Source organism: Brienomyrus brachyistius, unplaced genomic scaffold (assembly GCF_023856365.1).
Source record: "Brienomyrus brachyistius isolate T26 unplaced genomic scaffold, BBRACH_0.4 scaffold81, whole genome shotgun sequence".
NCBI lineage: Eukaryota > Metazoa > Chordata > Actinopteri > Osteoglossiformes > Mormyridae > Brienomyrus > Brienomyrus brachyistius.
Window position 1 is genome coordinate 610,346 of NW_026042356.1, and position 20,470 is coordinate 630,815.

Consider the following 20,470-nt stretch of genomic DNA (forward strand, 5'->3'; position numbering starts at 1 on the left):
ACATTAGAAACATCTAGTAATTTTAAGTAAAACATTCATTTCAAGTACTCAACTGAAACTCAAATTATAGTTCTAAAACAGCTGTTCTGAGTTAAAAAGTTCATTGACAAGCAGTCTCACTGGATTCTTTTTAATTAATAACACCAAATATTTGTGTTTATTATCCATTGTCAGAATTAAAAATGACAATATAAAGAAATAAAAAGATAATGTCTGTGCGGAAGAGATGTGCAGGTATGTTAAACATTGCCTTTCAATGCATTTTTGTTATGAAATCCATACGCAACCTTTTTATAGAATTAAGCGTGTCCCAAGACATTCTGTGAGCACTGTACTTTCTTATAAAGAACTGTGCATAGTACTAAAGAATAATGTTTGATGATATTTATGTTGGTATAAAACTGTGATATTATGCCTGTCGAAGTGTGTTAGTTTGGCATTTTCGAAGCCTCTCCAAAAGCATTTGAAGTAACCATCCAGAATAGCCCTGTGTTGGTTGATCTTTAGCGAACCATGTTTGGCTAATCAATACCTCATCATGTTAAGCTAAGTGAGCAGGTGGTGAAATATAAGGAAGGCATGGAGTGGCTGGATGTTCATCTGGGGTCTGAAGTGGCGTTCGTCTGGGGTTTGGGATCTGGGGCCTGAAGTGGCATTCGTCTGGGGTTTGGCGTCTGGGGGCTGAGGTGGCATTCGTCTGGGGTATGGGGTCTGGGGACTGAGGTGGCATTCGTCTGGGGTTTGGCGTCTGGGGGCTGAGGTGGCATTCGTCTGGGGTCTGGGGGCTGAGGTGGCATTCGTCTGGGGTTTGGCGTCTGGGGGCTGAGGTGGCATTCGTCTGGGGTTTGGGGCCTGAGGCAGCGTTTGTCTGGGGTTTGGGTTTCTGGGGCCTGAGGTGGTGTTCGTCTGGGGTTTGGGGCCTGAGGCAGCGTTTGTCTGGGGCCTGAGGTGGTGTTCGTCTGGGGTTTGGGTTTCTGGGGCCTGAGGCAGCATTTGTCTGGGGTTTGGGGCCTGAGGCGGCGTTCGTCTAGCCATCCATCAAGATAAAGATAAAGCTTTTTTGAGAAAACAAGAAATTCAGATTTTTTGTGCCATTGGTTCATTTGCATGCATTCTGGTGTTAAATAGTGTTTTTGAGCAAAAATATACTTGCTACCCAGATTTCTTTAACTGCCTGAGACACTTGCACAATAATATATATGTGTGTGTATACAAGTATATATAATAGATATATAAGAAAACAGATGTATATGTAACACGTACAAAAACCCTGTGGCTGTGGGTCCGCCTGACTGGTAAATCAGGGTTACCTTCCAGCTTCAGCGTCCTTGATGAACTGTCTCTGAATTGCGGGTCACGTGCTGATGTCACCGCAGGGCCCCCAATGCGGGTTTATGAAATGGGGCCCCAGACCTTTTCCCTTTAAAGACCCTTGACTGGTGAGTCGTCTCCTGCTGTGGGAGAGCGGGGCCCGTCTCTGGCCGACGTGTCCCTCTCAGTGCTCGAGGACCGGGGAGAATGTGATACAGATCATGGAGAACGCTGCCGGAACACGAGCCTGCGGAGCTCAGCGGGGCCCCTGAGGCTTTGACAGGACCTGAGCCAAATGTTTAAAGCATGGAGGGTACCGTCCAGATCAAGACTGAATCAAGAAGTTATAATAGTATCCTGATCTGCATGAAATCTGTGCAAAACATCCCAGCTGTGAAGCGTAATTCCAGGATCTTCTGTCCGTCGCAACCTAAACAAAATTGCCTTATGGGGCAGTTTAGTTAAGGCTCAATCTTGATCTCCTGCAGGCTGCAAGTTAGACACATAGTCTGATTTTTAAAGGAATCATTCAGACAGTTTAAGCTATAAACGTATACTCTCCTCAAGATGGATAGGCTCGTCACGGTGTCACCCGCTTTGAAAACATGAAGTTCACTGCAGGTCTGCACTAAGAGCTGTAATGCTGTCATTACAAACTGCCTTTTCCTCACGCCCTGCCCTCGTACCCTCAGCCGTGATAAGGGCGTGTGCAGATGGCGCGGCCAACCAGCTGTACCGCGCCACCGACGGCCACAGGGACAGGTGAGTGACACTCCGTTATCTCCGCCCTCTGCTCCTGTGAGGAGCGGAGTGTCCTGTAGTCACTGCAAGCGTAATCATCCAGGGTTTATAATCATCTTAGGGTTCTCCTGACTGTTGCTGCGGGTTCACGTGAGAATAGGGATTAGTTTTAACTCCAGCCTTTTCATTTGCTTTGAGTCTAATTAGAATTTTTAATTTCTTTCTATTTTCCCGGATTAAACTGTAAAATCAGCCAGTGGCAGTGTCCTATCTGGGACTCCTGCCACCTTACCCTTAAGCAGTAATGTCCTTTTACCTAGAATAAGCTCTGACAGGTCTGTCTGGCGCCCCTAGCAAATGGACATGTGCCTTTTGGGGGCTGGGGTCTCCTCCATAGATTTCGCTGGCCAAGGTGCGGAAGCAGATTTTGAGGAGAGCTATGTCCCATATCAGTAAGAAAAAAATTTCAGGTGGGTGGTTCAAACCGGTTTTTACTACACGGACACGTTCTTGTCCTCTTGTGGTGTTATCGCTAAAGTAAGCAGTTATTGAATGAGTTTAAAGTTAGCAAGCACTTAGGAGGACGAAAATATCCTTTGGAAACACTCATTCAACGAATCATTAAATTTACCCTATGATTTTGCACTGTTAATTTCTGAAGTGATTGACTGAAGGAACAGAGGAAAGTTTAAATTTGGCTACTTTATTTAGATGATTATATGGTTGCTAAATTGTCTTATGTAAGTAACTTACGTAAGTAAGATTGTCTACCCTAAGTGAAAGCCTGTGCACAGTTCCAGGCAGGTCAAAAGCGTGTAATTCTTACTAAAACCCATTCTGAGGTATACGTGTTTTATTTTTCAAGGTTTGAATAGTCAGTTTATCATATTATGGGCCATAATTGATTTCAGTCAAATGCAAATGTTTATTTCTGGCTTGTTCTGTTAATAATGTACTAAAATATGTATACATGTTCAGTAGATTCTGCACTCTGTAGCTGTAGTTATGTAGTTTTTAAATGCACACAATGTTCGACTTGGTTTTGACTTGCCTCCTTTTTAAGTTTTGCAGAATTTAGTGTAGAATCATAAACCTCATATTCTAACCGCCTTTCCTGCCGGTTTGGTTTGCGCATGCATGTCCAGTCTGCTGGAGAGCCGAGCCCTGTGACCGCTGAGTTTCTCCCTGGGTAATCAGGCTCTGTGACCACCAAGTTTCTCCTCGAATAACTGAGCCCTGTGGCCGGGGGGTTTCTCCTGGGGTAACTGGGCCCTGTGGCGCTGTTTCTTCTGGGGTAACTGGGCGCTGTGGTCACTGAGTTTCTCCCTGGGTAACCGGGCCCTTTAGCTGCCGGATTTTTTCCCGAGGTAACTGGGCCCTGTGTCCGCTGAGTTCCTCCTGGGGTAACTGGGCCCTGTGGCGCTGAGTCTTTCTTGGGGTAACCGGGCTCTCTGGCCACTGAGTTTCTCCCTAGGTAATCAGGCCCTGTGGCTGCCAAGTTTCTCCCAGATTAACTGAGCCCTGTGGCCATGGGGTTTCTCCTGGGGTAACTGGGCCCCGTGGAGCTGTTTCTCCTGGGATAACTGGGTCCTGTGGTCACTGGGTTTCTAGCGGGGTAACCGGCCCTTTGGCTGCCCAATTTTTCCCAAGGTAATTTTTCCAGGCCCTGTGACTGCTGGGTTTCTCCTGGGGTAACTTGGCCCTGTGGTGCTGAGTTTTTCCTGGGATAACCAGGCCTTGTGGCCACTGGGTTTTTCCTTGGGTAACCAGACCCCATGGCCGCCAGGTTTCTCCTGGGGTAACTGGGTCCTGTGGCCATTGGATTTATCCTGGAGTAACTAGGCCCTGTGGCCATGGGGTTTCTCCTGGGTTAACTGGGCCCCGTGGAGCTGTTTCTCCTGGGATAACTGGGCCCTGTGGTCACTGGGTTTCTAGCGGGGTAACCGGCCCTTTGGCTGCCCAATTTTTCCCAAGGTAATTTTTCCAGGCCCTGTGACTGCTGGGTTTCTCCTGGGGTAACTTGGCCCTGTGGTGCTGAGTTTTTCCTGGGATAACCAGGCCCTGTGGCCACTGCGTTTCTCCTTGGGTAACCAGGCCCTGTGGCCACTGCGTTTCTCCTTGGGTAACCAGGCCCTGTGGCCACTGCGTTTCTCCTTGGGTAACCAGGCCCTGTGGCCACTGCGTTTCTCCTTGGGTAACCAGGCCCTGTGGCCGCCAGGTTTCTGCCTGAGTAACTGGGCCCTGTGGCTGCTGGGTTTCTCCCAGGTTAACCTGGCCCTATGGCTCCTGGGTTTCTCCTGGGATAAAGCCAAGTGAGGAGGCTGCTGGAGCTTACGATGTCATCAGAATAGTGCTGCTGTCCTTCATTACTTTGCCTTTCAACTATGTAATGAGTGACCATTAAGTTGACGTTTGGCATTTCTGAAATGAGGGAAGGACTCAAGGTTACTCACAAGCTACTCACAGGCTAGTTATGGGTATACCAGTTATATTTACCTGTTAATTTTTTTATTTTAGCTTTCTCCCCCCTCCCCTTACAAATTTTATAAAGGAAACCAGGGAAGCAGCGCTTAATAAATATAATGAAAAATTGCATAATTAAAAATACATAACAATGAGCTTACTGAGCCTTCATCTGATAAACCCTGCCCCTGATAATAACCCCCCCCCCCCCCACCATAGTATCTCCTGTGGGGGGACCTCACTGAGTGGACAGTGCTGCCTGCTGCAGGTATAATCAGCGGTGTGATATATGACAGAGGAGTGGAAAGCAGCCTGGAAGCCTGTGTTTACTGCTCACTCCGTTATGTAGGCCCCGGGCACGGATGAGTCGTTGGCGCTCCCCGCGGTCTCCAAGACGCTCCAGGCAATGGGCTGGCCAGCGAGGCACAGGCCTTGAAGCCCCTGAAAACCTCAGAAGTGGCTTTTATTTAGACCTTTTGGAGCTGGTGCCTTGCAAATGCTTCTTAGCACAGAGGAGTTAGGGGACCCCTGAAGGAATTGCTGCTGTTTTTTTTGGTCCTTCCCTCTTTTCAAGGCTGAATTGTGAACTTGGCTGTTTTTCTTGAGCAGTGAGAAATCTTTCATTACATAGTGACTTTGAAATGCTTGGGTAAGGGATAAGTATTCCTCCCTTAGTCTCCTTTTATTTCCCGTTCCCTAGTGAATAGTTGTACTTATATTTATCAGGATAGATGGTATACATTTTTTATGCCTGTATTTTCCTTATTCCTACCATGTGGCATTGGGTAGTGTATGTTACGAATCTTCTTTCTTATAAGTTGAATGGTGATGTAGCCTGTGGAGAATCTTACAGAAAAACGGAGGAGGGTTTGCATTCAAAAGGAAAAATCTGGGAACTATTTGCATCAAAAGCAAATGGTTTAGTCCCGAGAAGAGAGACAGCTAATGGGCTGTTTAATAGTCGTATGTTTAGTCCTAATTTCAGCCCTTTTTCAGGTGTCCTTGCTTAATAAGGCGTGTAGTCTTAATGGTTGACGCCGTGCTGGCCTGATGCGAGCCTTTTGGCGCATCGCTGTGGTGACAATGCTGTCACACGCAGTGTGGCATGCAATGAAAGTGTACCTGTCAACATGTAGCATGTTTCAGTGAAATCCTGAACAGTATGTACCTTTTAACACCAGGCTATATTGATCTCCAGTGTGTCAGTGTGGTCATACAGCATTGTGATGCGTAATAATGCATTATAATTCTTGAATAAGCCAGCCATACGTATCTGTAAACTTAATGATCATTATCCTAAGGGCGTGATGCTTTTTTGCAGGCTGTAAGTGAGGTTTGAGCTACGGCTCCACATATGCTGCTCATTGCACCCTGTCTCATGTTGCACGAGGTTGTAACGTTTTATGCATGCGTTCCGGGACAGCGTGATGTCGTGATGAAAATTGGCTACCGGAAGCAACTTTTATGGAATGGAGTGAATCTGGCCAGGTGCCGCTAGCAGGCGGCCCGGCTTGGGCGCTCGCCGCTGGTGCCAGCCGTCTCTCTGCCGGTTGCCACGCTTGTTGTTGTGACATGATTTGCGACCACGGTACCCCGCAGTTAAAACATGTCAACAAGCGCTCTCCGTTACATTCTGCACTACCTAGCTCCATAGCAGGCCTCATCTGTGCAGCTCAGGGAGCAACACTGTGCAGGCCAGCTTATTATTTTTTTAATTAAAATAGTTTTTTTTAATAAGGTGATACTTTATTAACCTCTGGTGGAAATTTGGTATATTTTATTAATAAATTATATATATATATATGTACTGACATACTGCATCTCTGTGCACACACACTGAATGACCAACATATCAGGTACGCACGCTCATTAACGCAAACAGCCGGTGACTCCAAACAGCCAATCATCTGGCTGCAGTTCAATACATACAAGATATAGATGGGGCGAAGGTTCAGCTGCATCGCGTTACATTTATTTAGCAGAACAGTTGAGGATCAGAGAGCAGGGTCAACCAATATCCATGGAGCAATTGGAGTCATGAGACCGGCGGCAAAATCACTGCCCAGCCATGGGATTCAAACCACCCACCTTCCGATTACAAGCAGGCGCTCTAAACCCACAGAGCTGCACACTAGCTACTACCACGCTACACAACAGAAGAGCTAATACAGAAATACTACAATACGCAACCATTATATGTTTTCCTTATGTGACCCCAGGCAGTATGTAATTAAATATATTTATAATATTTCATATTTTATGTATAGGGGTGGCATGGTGGTGCAGTGGTTAGCACTGTTGCCTCACACCTCTGGGAGTAGGTGGCACAGTGTTGCAGTGGATAGCACTGTCAATGCTAACATAGAGATGCAGTATGTCAGTACAGAGAGATCCTCTGATCACGCCAAAATGTACCATGTCAGTACACTTTCAATGAGAGATCCTCTGACCACACGGAGATGTGCTGTGTCAGTACACTGTCAATGAAAGGTCCTCTGACCACACCATGTCAGTACCAACCTGAATAGGAATCCAAGCGGGTCACAGGCATACCAATCCGAATGGGAATGCAGGCGGGTCACAGGCATACCAACCCGAATGGGAATCCAAGCAGCCCAGGGTCCTATCAGCCAGAATGGGAAACCAACCGGGTCATGGACCTACCAATCGGAATAGGATTCCAAGCAGCCCAGGGGCTCTACCAGCCAGAATGGGAATCCAAGCAGCCCAGGGGCTCTACCAGCCAGAATGGGAATCCAAGCAGCCCAGGGGCTCTACCAGCCAGAATGGGAATCCAAGCAGCCCAGGGGCTCTACCAGCCAGAATGGGATTCCAAGCAGCCCAGGGGCTCTACCAGCCAGAATGGGATTCCAAGCAGCCCAGGGGCTCTACCAGCCAGAATGGGAATCCAAGCAGCCCAGGGGCTCTACCAGCCAGAATGGGAATCCAAGCAGCCCAGGGGCTCTACCAGCCAGAATGGGAATCCAAGCAGCCCAGGGGCTCTACCAGCCAGAATGGGAATCCAAGCAGCCCAGGGGCTCTACCAGCCAGAATGGGAATCCAAGCAGCCCAGGGGCTCTACCAGCCAGAATGGGAATCCAAGCAGCCCAGGGGCTCTACCAGCCAGAATGGGAATCCAAGCAGGCTCCAGAAGAATGTGATCAAAATCTCTAAATGCAAGATTGCTGCATGTTTCTGCAGTATTTGTTAGGCCTTGATGGCTGCATATGTTCACAAATGCTTGAGCTAAGCAAGACTAAAAATGGCTGTATTTTTGCATGACCTTTGCGTATCCCTGCCTGTATCCTGTGCTTCCTGGGATGGGTTCAGGGCATTCGCTCAGGATGAGAGGTTACAGAAAATGGATGGGTATCATAGGAAATTCTGACTAGGAATATACAAGTTGAACTTAAGCATTGATGCTTGTATGATTCTTTTTACTGTAAAAACAGAAAAACGTCTTTTAATATGTGGTGAATCCGTTAGCTGTCTCTTCAGCAGGTTGCTGGAAATCGCTGAAGTGATTCTCCTTCTCTTTTCCTTCCTCCTTTCAGCTTCCTGCCTGACTACATCAGTGGGGATTTCGATTCCATTACGCCTGAAGTCAAAGCTTTCTATGAGGGAAAGGTATTTTACAGCGCGGCTCCCCCCAGCCTCACTACCACTGAGGACTTTTTCAGATGTACTGCTATTGTTTTTTTTGCCAACTGTGCCAATACAAGCAAATTCTTTTGGGGAAATACTGTTTTGGGGCATCAGTATAAGTACCCTGACATAGAAGGTACCAGGGGTTGACAGCCACAGGCTGCGTGTAATTCACTTGTCGAAAGACTGTGGCTTGGGAAGTGCCACTGGATATGATGCAGATGACTCGGGAAGTTTCCAGTAGGTCAGAGTCCGAGTCGCGTAATGTTCTGCATTAACAGCTATCTGCCTGCGACTTGTGGGGGAAAACAGTCACTCGACACCTGAAAACATTTACAGTTTCATTATTTTTGAACAAGCAGGTATCAAAAATTAGCCAGGATAAGAGGTTGTTACTCCTGTAGATGCAGTGCAATGTTCACTGTACATTGTAATGCGATAAGGTGATAGCTGTCTGCAATAAAAAACAATGGAATTGAATTGTATTCATTATAATCAAGGAATTTATATATAACGAGCTTCCTCTTGACAGCCACAAAAGTGCATTACACTATAACGGTGTAATACCATGTACCGGAAATGAACTCTTGCGTGTGTTCTGGGAATGTCTGTGATTTCCCTCCTGATGTGGGTCATCCTTCTGTTCCGAAACAGAAGTGCAGACTGATCGAAACGGCAGATCAGGACCTGACTGACTTCACCAAGTGCCTGGTCATCCTCCTGGAGGAGATTAAGCAGCGCCGTTTGCAGGTTTGCCCTGGGGGGGGGGGGGGTGTCCGCCTCACTTCACCGCCCCCGAGATGTCCATCCGCAGGGAAATCAATCCTTTGCCAGGGCAGCCTTAGCCTCCTCCCCCCCCCGCCGCCGTCCTTGGACAATGTCCCACTCTGAAAACATTAGCATGTAAAAACACCCAGGGATGGCGCAGCTGGTGCTCCATTGCAGGTGGTGGACACCGCACACAGAAATGATGGGGCCTAAATGGGATGGGTGGGGGATGCAGAAGATGAATTTCGAGTAAAGAGGCCTGTTTATCCTGAAGCCGCTGTTTTTCTTCCCCCTGCAAAACAACTAAACCACTTTTGCATTTCAAGCTGTCGTCAGCCATGACGAATCTCATGCACGGGATGATAAAGTTTTTGAACTCGAACCAGGCTTCTGTTGAAATGTAACCATCGTGCACGTAGCCACTACATTCTAACGCCACGGCAACACGCAGACACGGCCGCTGCACGCTAAAGAATACCTGCATGTCGAAATGACATTGCTTTGATTTGGGGTATCAATCTCTGAATATTCTTTACCTGCTAAGAGAGCAAACTTGTGAGGTTGTGGTGAGTGGCTAAGGGGCACGTGCATTCTGAAGTGGGTTTTCTGATGTCGGGTGTCAGAGCTGTGCAAATAAGGAGCTTCTGGGCTCGGCTTTAATCTCACACACACCAGAGTGGCGTCTGCCCTCGACACTCTAAATGTTTGACATCAAGGCCCTTTGCTCTGTGTCTCCCCACACATCTGCAAATGGGAAACTCATTAAAGCTTCTGTAACTGCAAAAGATGGCATTTTGCCAAGTTATACGGTTTTGATCTGCTGAAAGGTTGTTTGAAAGGATTCTGTTCCAGGCTCAGTTGTCACTCTGACCCCCTTAAGATATTTCCTACCTTTTTATTGTATGAATTAATGGTAACACACAGGGGACAGACTTTGACCGTTTGTCATATATTACCATCTGCTTAGTTACTAAAAGTGAGGAATGCCGAATCTGACATCGTCTGGTCCGCGTCTGCTCATTCATTAACCTGAATGCTGTCCCTGTTGTCCCTGTTAATGTCAGTCTCAGGTTGTCTCAGTAAATAGCAAATGCCCTCTTGTGTCCTTCTGAAGAACCTTTGAAGCTTTCATTAGTACTTTAATTGAAAGCTAGTGCATATCGCTCCTGCATGCTTTAATAATGGCTCTGGTCTGAACATGGCAGCTATTTAGAATTTAATTCACAGTTAACCAGCAAAAATGCAAAAAGAAAATACATGTGTATAGTTCTCACTGAGAAGTCCTGTGGTTCTTGCTTAATTCTCTAAAATGCTGCATATTTGTTGGTTTCATAACAAAAGTCTATTGACAAACGCTGCTGAGCATTTCTGTCCATATCTTCCGCCAAGACATTTTCTTTTTATTAATGACTCATTCATTTCAATTCCTGCCACTTTGCTGTTAATTGTAATTATAGTCACTGGCTCCCAAAGAGATGCTAAATACAGATGCGTGGTGTTTCATGTTAATGCAAAGGTGTTACTCCTTAAAAACACCCAACACTTTTTGAACTGTAATTTAGGTTTCAATTTATTACTATTTGGAATGAATGTGTTACATAAAACTATTGCAGTTTTCTAATGTGATGTATAATTATTTTAACGCGTGAATATCGTAATGATTCTTGTTACAGCTCAAATAAATTTTCTGTATTTTTACTGAATCTAGCTTTTATCCCAGGACTTTCTGTGAGTGCCGTATCTCCGTCAGCCTTAAGACCTCTTATATATAGGTAAAGGATCACAGGGGTCCGGAGGATCACATGGGTCCGGAGCTTATGGGGACAAGGGAGGGGACAACACAGGTTGGGGCAGCAACCCATCGCAGGGCACACTCACACACCAGTCACACCTACTGACAATTTGGTAACTCCAATTAATGTTGGAGTTTTTGGACTGTGAGGAGAAACCGGAGCACCTGGAGGAAACCCCACGATGACGAGAGAGGACATGCAAACTCCACACACATGGAATCCCGGCAGAGACTCAAACCCTGGTTCCAGAGGTGTGAGGCAACAGTGCTGCCTACTGCACCCTCACGTCACCCCCACATAGAGTGGTTATGATGGTTAGTTTGAGTCCCAGATTGTGGTAAATGGGGAGGAATGAGAACATGACCCCATTTCCAGCCCCGAGGACTGACCTGTGATGTGGTTCAGAGCTGACAGTGTGGACCAGTATGATGCTCATGTCAGTCCAGGGGTGCTAAGGGTTGGGCGGGGGGGGGGGGGGGGGGGGGGGGGGGGGGTTTGGCTGAGACAGAAGTCCCCTGAAGTACGGTAGTTAATGTTACATTAGTGAGATTCTAACAGTATTTAGTAGTAGGACATGCTGATACACCACACTGAACATTAAAATGTGATGACATTTACATACTATTAATGCAGAAGGAAGTGTAGAAATACAGCAAGTTAAAGATGATCATTTTTGCAAAGGGAAATTACCCCTCGAACCACACCCTCGTCCCTCCACTTTTTAGCAGGCTGATTCTTCCCTGGCTGGGGGACCACTTTTCTGTTCCTAAAGGGTTGGGAGTGCTTGCATCTAGCTTTGTAGTAGTGTATTGCAGATGTCTAGACCTGTATCATATTCTAGTAACAGACTACATATAAACATAGACTGATGAGTCAAAACATTATGACCGCTTCCATATGAAGAGAATAAGGGTGCAAGTCAATGTATCTGGGATACATTAAGCAGTAAGCCAAGGTTCACTGCACATATTTCACATGGTGAATGCAGAAGATCTGAGTGACTTTGCCAGGGGACAAAATGGTCAGACGACTGGGTCAGAGCATCTCCAAAAAGGCAAGGCTTGTGAGGTGCTCGTGCTCTGCTGTGGTGTGCTTATAATGCTTCAGCTCATTAGTCTATATGTACGTATGGAGACTAAATGGGTCACATGACTTCTAGTTACACAGCCTCTGCCATGCTTACAGAATGCTGTCATGTTGTTATAGCTGAGTTAATGGTTTGTGTGGTGTGACCCTCTGCAGGTGGACACAGTTGTGACCCTTGGCGGCCTGGCTGGACGCCTGGACCAGACCATGGCCTCCATCGAGACCCTCTTCCATGCGCAGAACATGACGGAGCTGCCTATCATTATCATCCAAGGGTGTTCCCTGGCTTACCTCCTCCGGGCGGTAAGGGGGTGCCACTTATCTCCCATTCACCACTTCATTATGGGTGCTCCTACAACGTGATTCAAAGCAATGAGTCCAGATATATTTTTTCATATATGCATCCATGACTTTTTTTGCATTAGCAAACAGGAAAACATGAAATTTAAGTGATTTTCAAAGTGTTGTGACATACAAATTGGCTGGTTTCTTTAGCAGTGTGCTGATGTTCACGGATGTAGCGGCGTATCTTTACAATGTATGATTATCACTCTCAGGGAACTTTAAATAAACTAATTCTGCAGTGTTATGGCCACTCAACATGCTTGTTTTCTCCCATCCCCACGGGAGCAAACGCTAACACATTACGCTGATTATTCGCATATTTGCCAAAAGGGAAATTAGAATCAACCACCGTTAGCATCGAGTCACTGTTGTTTCTAGTGTTGTTTGCAAAGCTGATCTTGTGACCGTGGACGTCACTAGTCGTATTGCGTTTATCTTAAGTCTAAAGCATAATAAGCTAAAGGTCGCCACAATCGATTTCATAATAAGAATCCTTTTACTTGCCAAGTGCAAAAAGTACAAAGAGTTTTTTTTTGGTGCTGGTGACGTCATGAAGGAGACAAACATACAATCATGACAAAAGTACAAAAAACTATTTATAGAATAAAAATAAAATAGAGACAGAAATAAAAACAATAAATAGGTATGTAGACATATAAAGGAAGGTTTTACTGCAAAATGTAGGGTACAGACCAATTTGTGGTCTGTGCAAATAAGCTTGAAAAGTCAATAAGAGTATGCAATTCATGCAGTACATACAATTCGTACAGTAATTTCCACCATAATAGGAAATATTTAAAATGGACTGTAGAGGAATGGATTCCCCTGCTGATAATGCAATATACACCTCAGACAGAGGACTGAGTAATTCTGCGGATACGATGACTTACTTAAAGCGAATTCAGGGGGAATTCAGCAAGACCCAGACCTGCAAATGATCTGTTTGTGCAGTTTCTTTTCAATTAACAGTGAAATATAAATATGATGGAAAATAAAGGTTGCCTGTACACTGTGTTAAAGGCAAAGCTTCTAATGCAGCGCTTCCGTATTGGGATTAAACTGTTTATACAATCAAAACAATTAGCCAGCCGTCAGTGGTGTAAGACACGTATGGGTATGGAACGAATGCGCGTTTGTTCAGTGTTACAGCAAGGCAGCAGGATTCGCATACAGTCGGTCACTCTAATTGGCATCACCTGGTTCATCGTGCCACCTCGTGCTTTGAAGATAGATTGCACCATCCCTTCCTTTGAAGTATGCGGGGCCCGAATCAACCGAGCTGGGTGTCAGGGGTGCTGAAATTGTCACCCCCGCTGCCGTGAATCGGCTCTTCTGTGCTCCAAGGCGTCCTCCTACCAGCAGGCCTTTTACCCAGCTTGTGCTGTGGGCCTCCTGACAGACCAAGCGAAAGGCCCTGCCGCTTTTAATGTCACCCCCGCTGCCGTGAATCGGCTCTTCTGTGCTCCAAGGCATCCTCCTACCAGCAGGCCTCTTACCCAGCTTGTGCTGTGGGCCTCCTGACAGACCCAGCGAAAGGCCCTGTCACTTTTAATGTCACCCCTGCTTCTGTGAATTGGCTGTTCTGTGCTCCAAGGCGTCCTCCTACCAGCAGGCCTCGTACCCAGCTTGTGCTGTGGGCCTCTTGACGGACCAAGTAAAAGGCCCAGCCGCTTTTAATGTCACCTCATGAAAATGTTGCTTCTTCAGCTTATCTATCACCCAGGGAAGGAAAGAGGGCTTCCACTGTACACATACTGTCCTCAGAACAAATGAAGTTTCATGCATTCATAAATATGTACGTTAATGAGGTCTTTTACTTAGGTCAACAATCCAGTCTCTTAGTAATTGTTTTGGGTAATTGTTTCTTTATAAGTGTATGTTTTATTTTACTGTCTTCGGGAAAGGCTAGTTAATATTAGCCACTATTTATTCAGAGGGAGCTGTTATTAAAGGAAGTGTTCATTCTTAAAGTAAGCAAAACCTGTAATTTCTGTGAAAGGACTACAGTGTGTATTGCTCTCCAGTTTCCGGTAGCATGGATGGGGGGGTCTGGCTCCCCCGGCCCCCTACTGGCCTGACACTGTCTTCACCTTCGCAGGGCGTGCGGCACCAGCTGGACGTCAACACGGGCCTGGAGGGGGATTGGTGCAGCCTGATTCCTATAGGGGGGCCCTGTGTGACCAAAACCACGGGACTCAAGTGGAACCTCGGTGAGCAAGTGGCTTGTTAAAGGAGCCGTCGCTCAGCTTGATGACTCTCAGAATAAGTAGCCTACTGTGGGGAATGGTGATGTTTTATTATGGGATTCATATATTTAACAGGGATGATTATAATGCATCCATAAGAAATTCAAGCCAAAGGAGAGGAAAATAAGTGTCCATTTGCCAGAACTCCACGGAAACAAGGCAGCAGCGAAGCTACAGGCTTTGTGGGGTGAGAGAGGACGCTGTCGAATTACACGCTTCTGCAGTTCTGGCTGTAGACTGATGGTGTTACAAACGGACACATTTAAAGTTGTAGGTGCTGCTTATGAATGGGTCTGAACATGTACATTGTACATCCACCCCACAGCATTTTACTGCTCTAATCTGACCAGATGTCTCGGAACATTGTCGGTTCACTCTGTATTGAAAGTTTTCCCCTTGAACACTTGGAGGAAGAAGTGGAGATTAAAAAAACATTAGTTTCCTTTGATTCCGTAGCACGTGACAGCCAATGCATGATCTCTAGCCAATCACAGAAGCCCCCTAATGACTTGGAGCATCATGGTTGGTCAGTCTCTGCCCCGCCTGTTATCCAAAGAATGCCTCATTGCCTCAAGTTTTTACACACAACTTCCTATGCAGCTGGGGCCAAATCAGGCCCTTGGACGGTGCCTGTCCGATGGCGGTGACTGTCCGCTGGCGGTGCCTGTCCGATGGCGGTGCCTGTCCGCTGGCGGTGCCTGTCCGATGGCAGTGCCTGTCCGCTGGCGGTGACTGTCCGATGGCGGTGCCTGTCCGATGCCGGTGACCGTCCGCTGGCGGTGCCCGTCCGATGGCGGCGACTGTCCGATGGCGGCGACTGTCCGATGCCGGTGACTGTCCGATGCCGGTGACTGTCCGATGCCGGTGACTGTCCGATGGCGGTGCCTGTCCGATGCCAGTGATTGTCCGATGCCGGTGACCGTCCGCTGGCGGTGCCCGTCCGATGGCGGCGACTGTCCGATGCCGGTGATTGTCCGATGCCGGTGACCGTCCGCTGGCGGCGCCTGTCCGCTGGCGGCGACTGTCCGATGGCGGCGCCTGTCCGCTGGCGGCGACTGTCCGATGGCGGCGCCTGTCCGCTGGCGGCGACTGTCCGATGGCGGCGCCTGTCCGATGGCGGCGCCTGTCCGATGGCGGCGCCTGTCCGATGGCGGCGCCTGTCCGATGGCGGCGCCTGTCCGCTGGCGGTGACTGTCCGCTGGCGGTGACTGTCCGATGGCGGTACCTGTCCGATTGTCCATCTTTCTGTTGTAGCAGACCGGCATTGAAGCAAGATTTGTTTTCACCTGCCTTGACAAATACTCTATGAGCATGTGCAGAGAGAGAAACAACTTTAATGGGGGTCTTATGTTGATTTTTGTCTGTGGTAATAATGTGATTGAAAGCTAAGATGAACTTTATTGATCTGAGAGGGAGAGAGACATTCTGTGAGGTGGTTTAAAAGTATTTAAAAGGCACCTAGAGATTCTTTCTTTAAATTAAAAAAATAACAGTAGTACTGTGATTGATCAGACATGGTGGGGGTGGGGGGGCAGTCTGGAGTGTGACTGGAGAAGCTTCTCCTTGGTGACACGGCTTTTCCAATCTGACACGCTGTGATATTGCGTCTGTCCTACCTGAGTCCAGCTGAAAGGCCGTCACGGGAATTACGGGCTGGCGCTGCTGCGGAATGCCAATCTCCCGTCAGCGTGGGAAGCGTGAAATCCCTCAGACATGGGGGAGGCATCCCCAGTGCGTCAATAAACGGGGGCTTAGCTCAGAGGGCGTCAAAGGAAAGCTGGGAAAATCTCTGCAGGGATTCCAAGCTATGCAATAACTGTTAAAACTGCATACATTTAATAATCACTTTGGATTGTGCTTTGCATATTTTAGTTGTTAATGCACTTAACCAGTGCTCACCCACAGACATTGACCTAGTCGACGAGAAGCAGCACAGGTTCAGGACAATTAATCAGTTCCAGTGGTTTTTAGCTTCAGTATCAAGTGTTTATCTTTTAAGGATCATTTATACCATAAACAGCAAGCAGTGAATTTAAAGCTGCTTCAGGTTTATTATTCAACTTTGTTCCTTGATGCACGTATGCACTTAGTGCTGTAGTGTTCATATTTAAATGTTACTTACAGATGTTATAAGATACTATGTCCTCTTAACTCTGGCCCTCTAAAAAATAGGTACAGATTAATATTCTGCTTAAATGAACCTTAATAATCATTTCATTAGTTAATAACTCAAGCAAACATAAAATGAAGTGATCAATAAAGTAAATTATATTAATTGATCATAATGAACTTTAACATCGTGTTACTAATTGAGAGGCAAAAACTATAAATAATACATAAGCAATTTAATATTTTCCTGAATTAAAAAACTCCAGAATCTCTAAATAGTTTCTCTAATGGGAAAATAAGTCCAGTCTAATAAATAATATTATACTGATGACTATTTAATGGGTTGGTTAAGATGGAAGTAACACACATACAGGGTCCTTCTAGGCGCATATTTCAGGATTCAAACCCAAACATCACGTCACTCTGCTCCTGTTTTTAGACTAAGAGCTGCATTCTGAGTTCGAGTGATTCGAGGTTCTTCGGTCAAAATGAGAACCAGCAGCTGCATAATCTGCGGGTTCTGGAAGCCCCCTGACTGCCAGAGGCTGGGCGAAGCAGAGACTGAGGCAGAGCGCTAACGAGCGCACAAACGGCCGGATGCGTCTCGATTAGCCACTCGGCCGCGGAGCCGCGTCCGTGCAGGCGGCGACGTCACCTGCAGCCACACGCAGTCAGGTGGAGGCGTGGCTGGCAGCCCCGGTCAGGGTCGACGCTTCGAGGTTTTTCCATCTTCTCTTCTCGAGCAGTTCACCGGAATCTAAGGAGTCCTGGAGTGCTGCATTTTCGCCTGCAAGCCCAAATAAAGGAAAAACTTTTATAAATTAAAAGTTTGTTTGCAGTGTGGGTGTTATCGAATTGCTATTGACGTCACCAGCCCCTAGCGATCCCGTTGTTTAGCGTAACTTGCAAGATGTTTATTTCGGCTCACTGCTCAGCTCCCCTCCCAAGACACCTGGTCTTTCCTGCGAAACTCTCCCCAGCCGTCGGAACGGGGCAGGAGACGAGACTGGGTGCGCGGTGGCGCGCCAGCGGAGAGCGGGGGACGGGGGCGCGCCTCTGCACGGCGCCCCATTGCATATTCATACATCATCAGCACCGGCAGCCGCGAGCACCCAGCGCGCGGAATCCGCAGGCCTGCGTGACAATGTCTGCGCGAGACACGCATGTAGGTCCCGCGTTACACAGGAGAAGCGAGGAAGGCAGGCAGGTGATGAGGAATTATTTATTAAAGTCTTAACTGTCCTAAGAATAGACATTAAGACTTTTGTCATTTTTATAAATTCTGAAATAATTTTAAATGTATTTTCATGAAAGTCTATATGCTTAAACTTTACGAAGTCCATTTTTAAAAAAATGCGATATCGTGGAACAGACATTCTGTCCTGGAAGTTCCTCAGCCTCATGCCTTTTGGTTCCTGGAACCTTGTGAGGGATTGATGGAGGGAGTTAAACAAGCAGACGGACAGACGCAATTTTAAGATTCCTGTGGGCATCACTTGGGGCAGCTGCCATTTGTTGTGAATATGTACGAATTTGCCAGCGTCGTGTGTTATAATGATGACATTCTGTCAGGCTTATTATCATAGGTGTGAGCGAATAGTGATCCTGCACAGAATAAAAATACGCGGCAAATTAAAACAGTCAGTCTGAACTGGTCCAAACGAAGAAATTCACCATTTGATTGTTTCATAGCAGCCTAGATCTACTATGAAACGGTGAACAATATGATACCATTTTCTTAAATGTGCAGACACTTTTATCGTGAAGGCTGTGCTGTATTGAGGTGGAGTACACATGATATCGGATGCAGATTGTCCATTTGCTTTCTGGACAGTTTAGCTGCTCTTATCTGGCCGCCGGTATTTTGGCATAGCGCTTAAAAGCCCATTGTGCACAATCGATTTGATGGGAATATACTTTATGGGCTGTAGTGAGTTTCTTCCTTTGCCGGATATTTGAAGGGACCAAAACTGGTATATGGAACTTTTTTTATCTGCACAGTGGCAGGGGACTTTGGCGTAACTTGTAACATGTGAAGAGGCCAGACGTACGACCTGGAGGGGATGTCAGTCCATCTCTGCAGAGTCCAACATGCAGTCTGTTTATTTATAATCATTAATAGTTAGAGACCCTATGGGATATGCAGGAGGATTAAAATGTCTGGCCTGGTTTGTTCTGTGAGGTATCCTGTGTTGGACCTTTGGTCTCCGGTCTTAGAGCAAGGCCTGTCTACCTTCCCATGGTTTGTTAGTTTTGTGTTTTTTCATATACGCATTTTGGGAAGTTAACATGAAAAAAAACATCAGTCTTACATTGCAATTTAAATGTTTACATAACACAGAATTAAGTTACCCCAGTACTGGATATAAGACCATGGCTGTCTAGGCAGATCATCAGGATCAGTGACCAATCAGGTGTGATTTCTGATTTTAGAGTTACTACTCTGTCCGGCTCCCTGTATACTCATACAGATACTCATGCAGATACTCATGCAGTATACTCCATATACTCTATATATTCATTTTATTTTCTGCATGGATGTCAGTTCAGGTTGTTTTTGTTTCCTTTGTGACTCTTCATGCATGTGGAATCCATTTTAATTTGGGTTTCGTAGCAGCATGCCCTGTTGTCAAACTGAGATGTTCTGTAGTGAGTTTGTTCCTTTGCTGGATATCTTTCCTCTGATACTGTTTCCTTTGATACTGACCCTCTTACAGCAAAGATTTGCTGTTATTTGGTCCATTGTAATCCAAAACAGACACTGTCATCTCCATCTATCCTTAATCATGGGATGCTGAGCTTCCACATCCCACCGTCTCAGGGCTTCCTGCCAGATGGAAACAAGATATGAGTTGGAGGCAGAAGTGAGGGTGGTTGGAGATCTCGTAAAAAAGATGCAGCTCTTTGGCTGATGAATAATTTAACAGAGCATGTTTTTATCGCAGAACTTCCCAGACATAAAGTATCTCACAAGCCCTAGAGAGACACGGGGATCACTGAGTTGCAGCTGGTGCCGTACAGAAACAAGGCTGCGAAATCAGGTTCTGCCAGCCCAGTTATACTCAGTCTGCCGCTCAGAGTCCGGTGAAGGTGGAGAAACATGTCATTTGCCCGTTGATGATGAGCATGGGTGCTCCAGGCTCAGCTTGGACCTGAACTTCTGGAAGAGGCCCTCGGGCCATGGAGGGGCAGCATAGAGCAGGGTCCCTGTAAGCCACTGAGCCTCAGGCCTTGGAGGCGCAGCATAGAGCAGGGTCCCCGTAAGCCACTGAGCCTCAGGCCTTGGAGGCGCAGCATAGAGCAGGGTCCCTGTAAGCCACGGAGCCTCAGGCCTTGGAGGGGCAGAATAGAGCAGGGTCCCCGTAAGCCACTGAGCCTCGGGCCTTGGAGGCACAGCATAGAGCAGGGTCCCCGTAAGCCACTGAGCCTCAGGCCTTGGAGGCGCAGCATAGAGCAGGGTCCCCGTAAGCCACTGAGCCTCAGGCCTTGGAGGCGCAGCATAGAGCAGGGTCCCCGTAAGCCACTGAGCCTCGGGCCTCAGAGGGACAGCATACAGCAGGGTCCCTGTAAGCCACTGAGCCTCAGGCCTTGGAGGCGCAGCATAGAGCAGGGTCCCCGTAAGCCACTGAGCCTCAGGCCTTGGAGGCGCAGCATAGAGCAGGGTCCCCGTAAGCCACTGAGCCTCAGGCCTTGGAGGCGCAGCATAGAGCAGGGTCCCCGTAAGCCACTGAGCCTCGGGCCTCAGAGGGACAGCATACAGCAGGGTCCCTGTAAGCCACTGAGCCTCAGGCCTTGGAGACGCAGCGTAGAGCAGGGTCCCCGTAAGCCACTGAGCCTCAGGCCTTGGAGGCGTAGCGTAGAGCAGGGTCCTCGTAAGCCACTGAGCCTCAGGCCTTGGAGGGGCAGCATAGAGCAGGGTCCCTGTAAGCCACTGAGCCTCAGGCCTTGGAGGGGCAGCATAGA

General features: G+C 47.2%; 1 protein-coding gene across 2 annotated transcripts in view; it reads left to right on the top strand.

Annotated features, from left to right (window-relative positions):
* LOC125726960 (thiamin pyrophosphokinase 1-like) overlaps positions 1-20,470 on the top strand; it is a 46,640-nt gene that overhangs the window by 14,485 nt on the left and 11,685 nt on the right. Inside the window, exons 4-9 of one of the 2 annotated variants that reach the window (XM_049003502.1) lie at positions 2,004-2,073; positions 8,070-8,142; positions 8,815-8,910; positions 11,964-12,110; positions 14,251-14,362; positions 16,947-17,334. In XM_049003502.1, the coding sequence (XP_048859459.1) occupies positions 2,004-2,073; positions 8,070-8,142; positions 8,815-8,910; positions 11,964-12,110; positions 14,251-14,362; positions 16,947-16,951 (503 nt within the window). In that variant the 3' untranslated portion in view covers positions 16,952-17,334. Of the gene's footprint in view, positions 1-2,003; positions 2,074-8,069; positions 8,143-8,814; positions 8,911-11,963; positions 12,111-14,250; positions 14,363-16,946; positions 17,335-20,470 lie in introns of those variants that run through there. The other variant, XM_049003501.1, reaches the window with a different exon arrangement.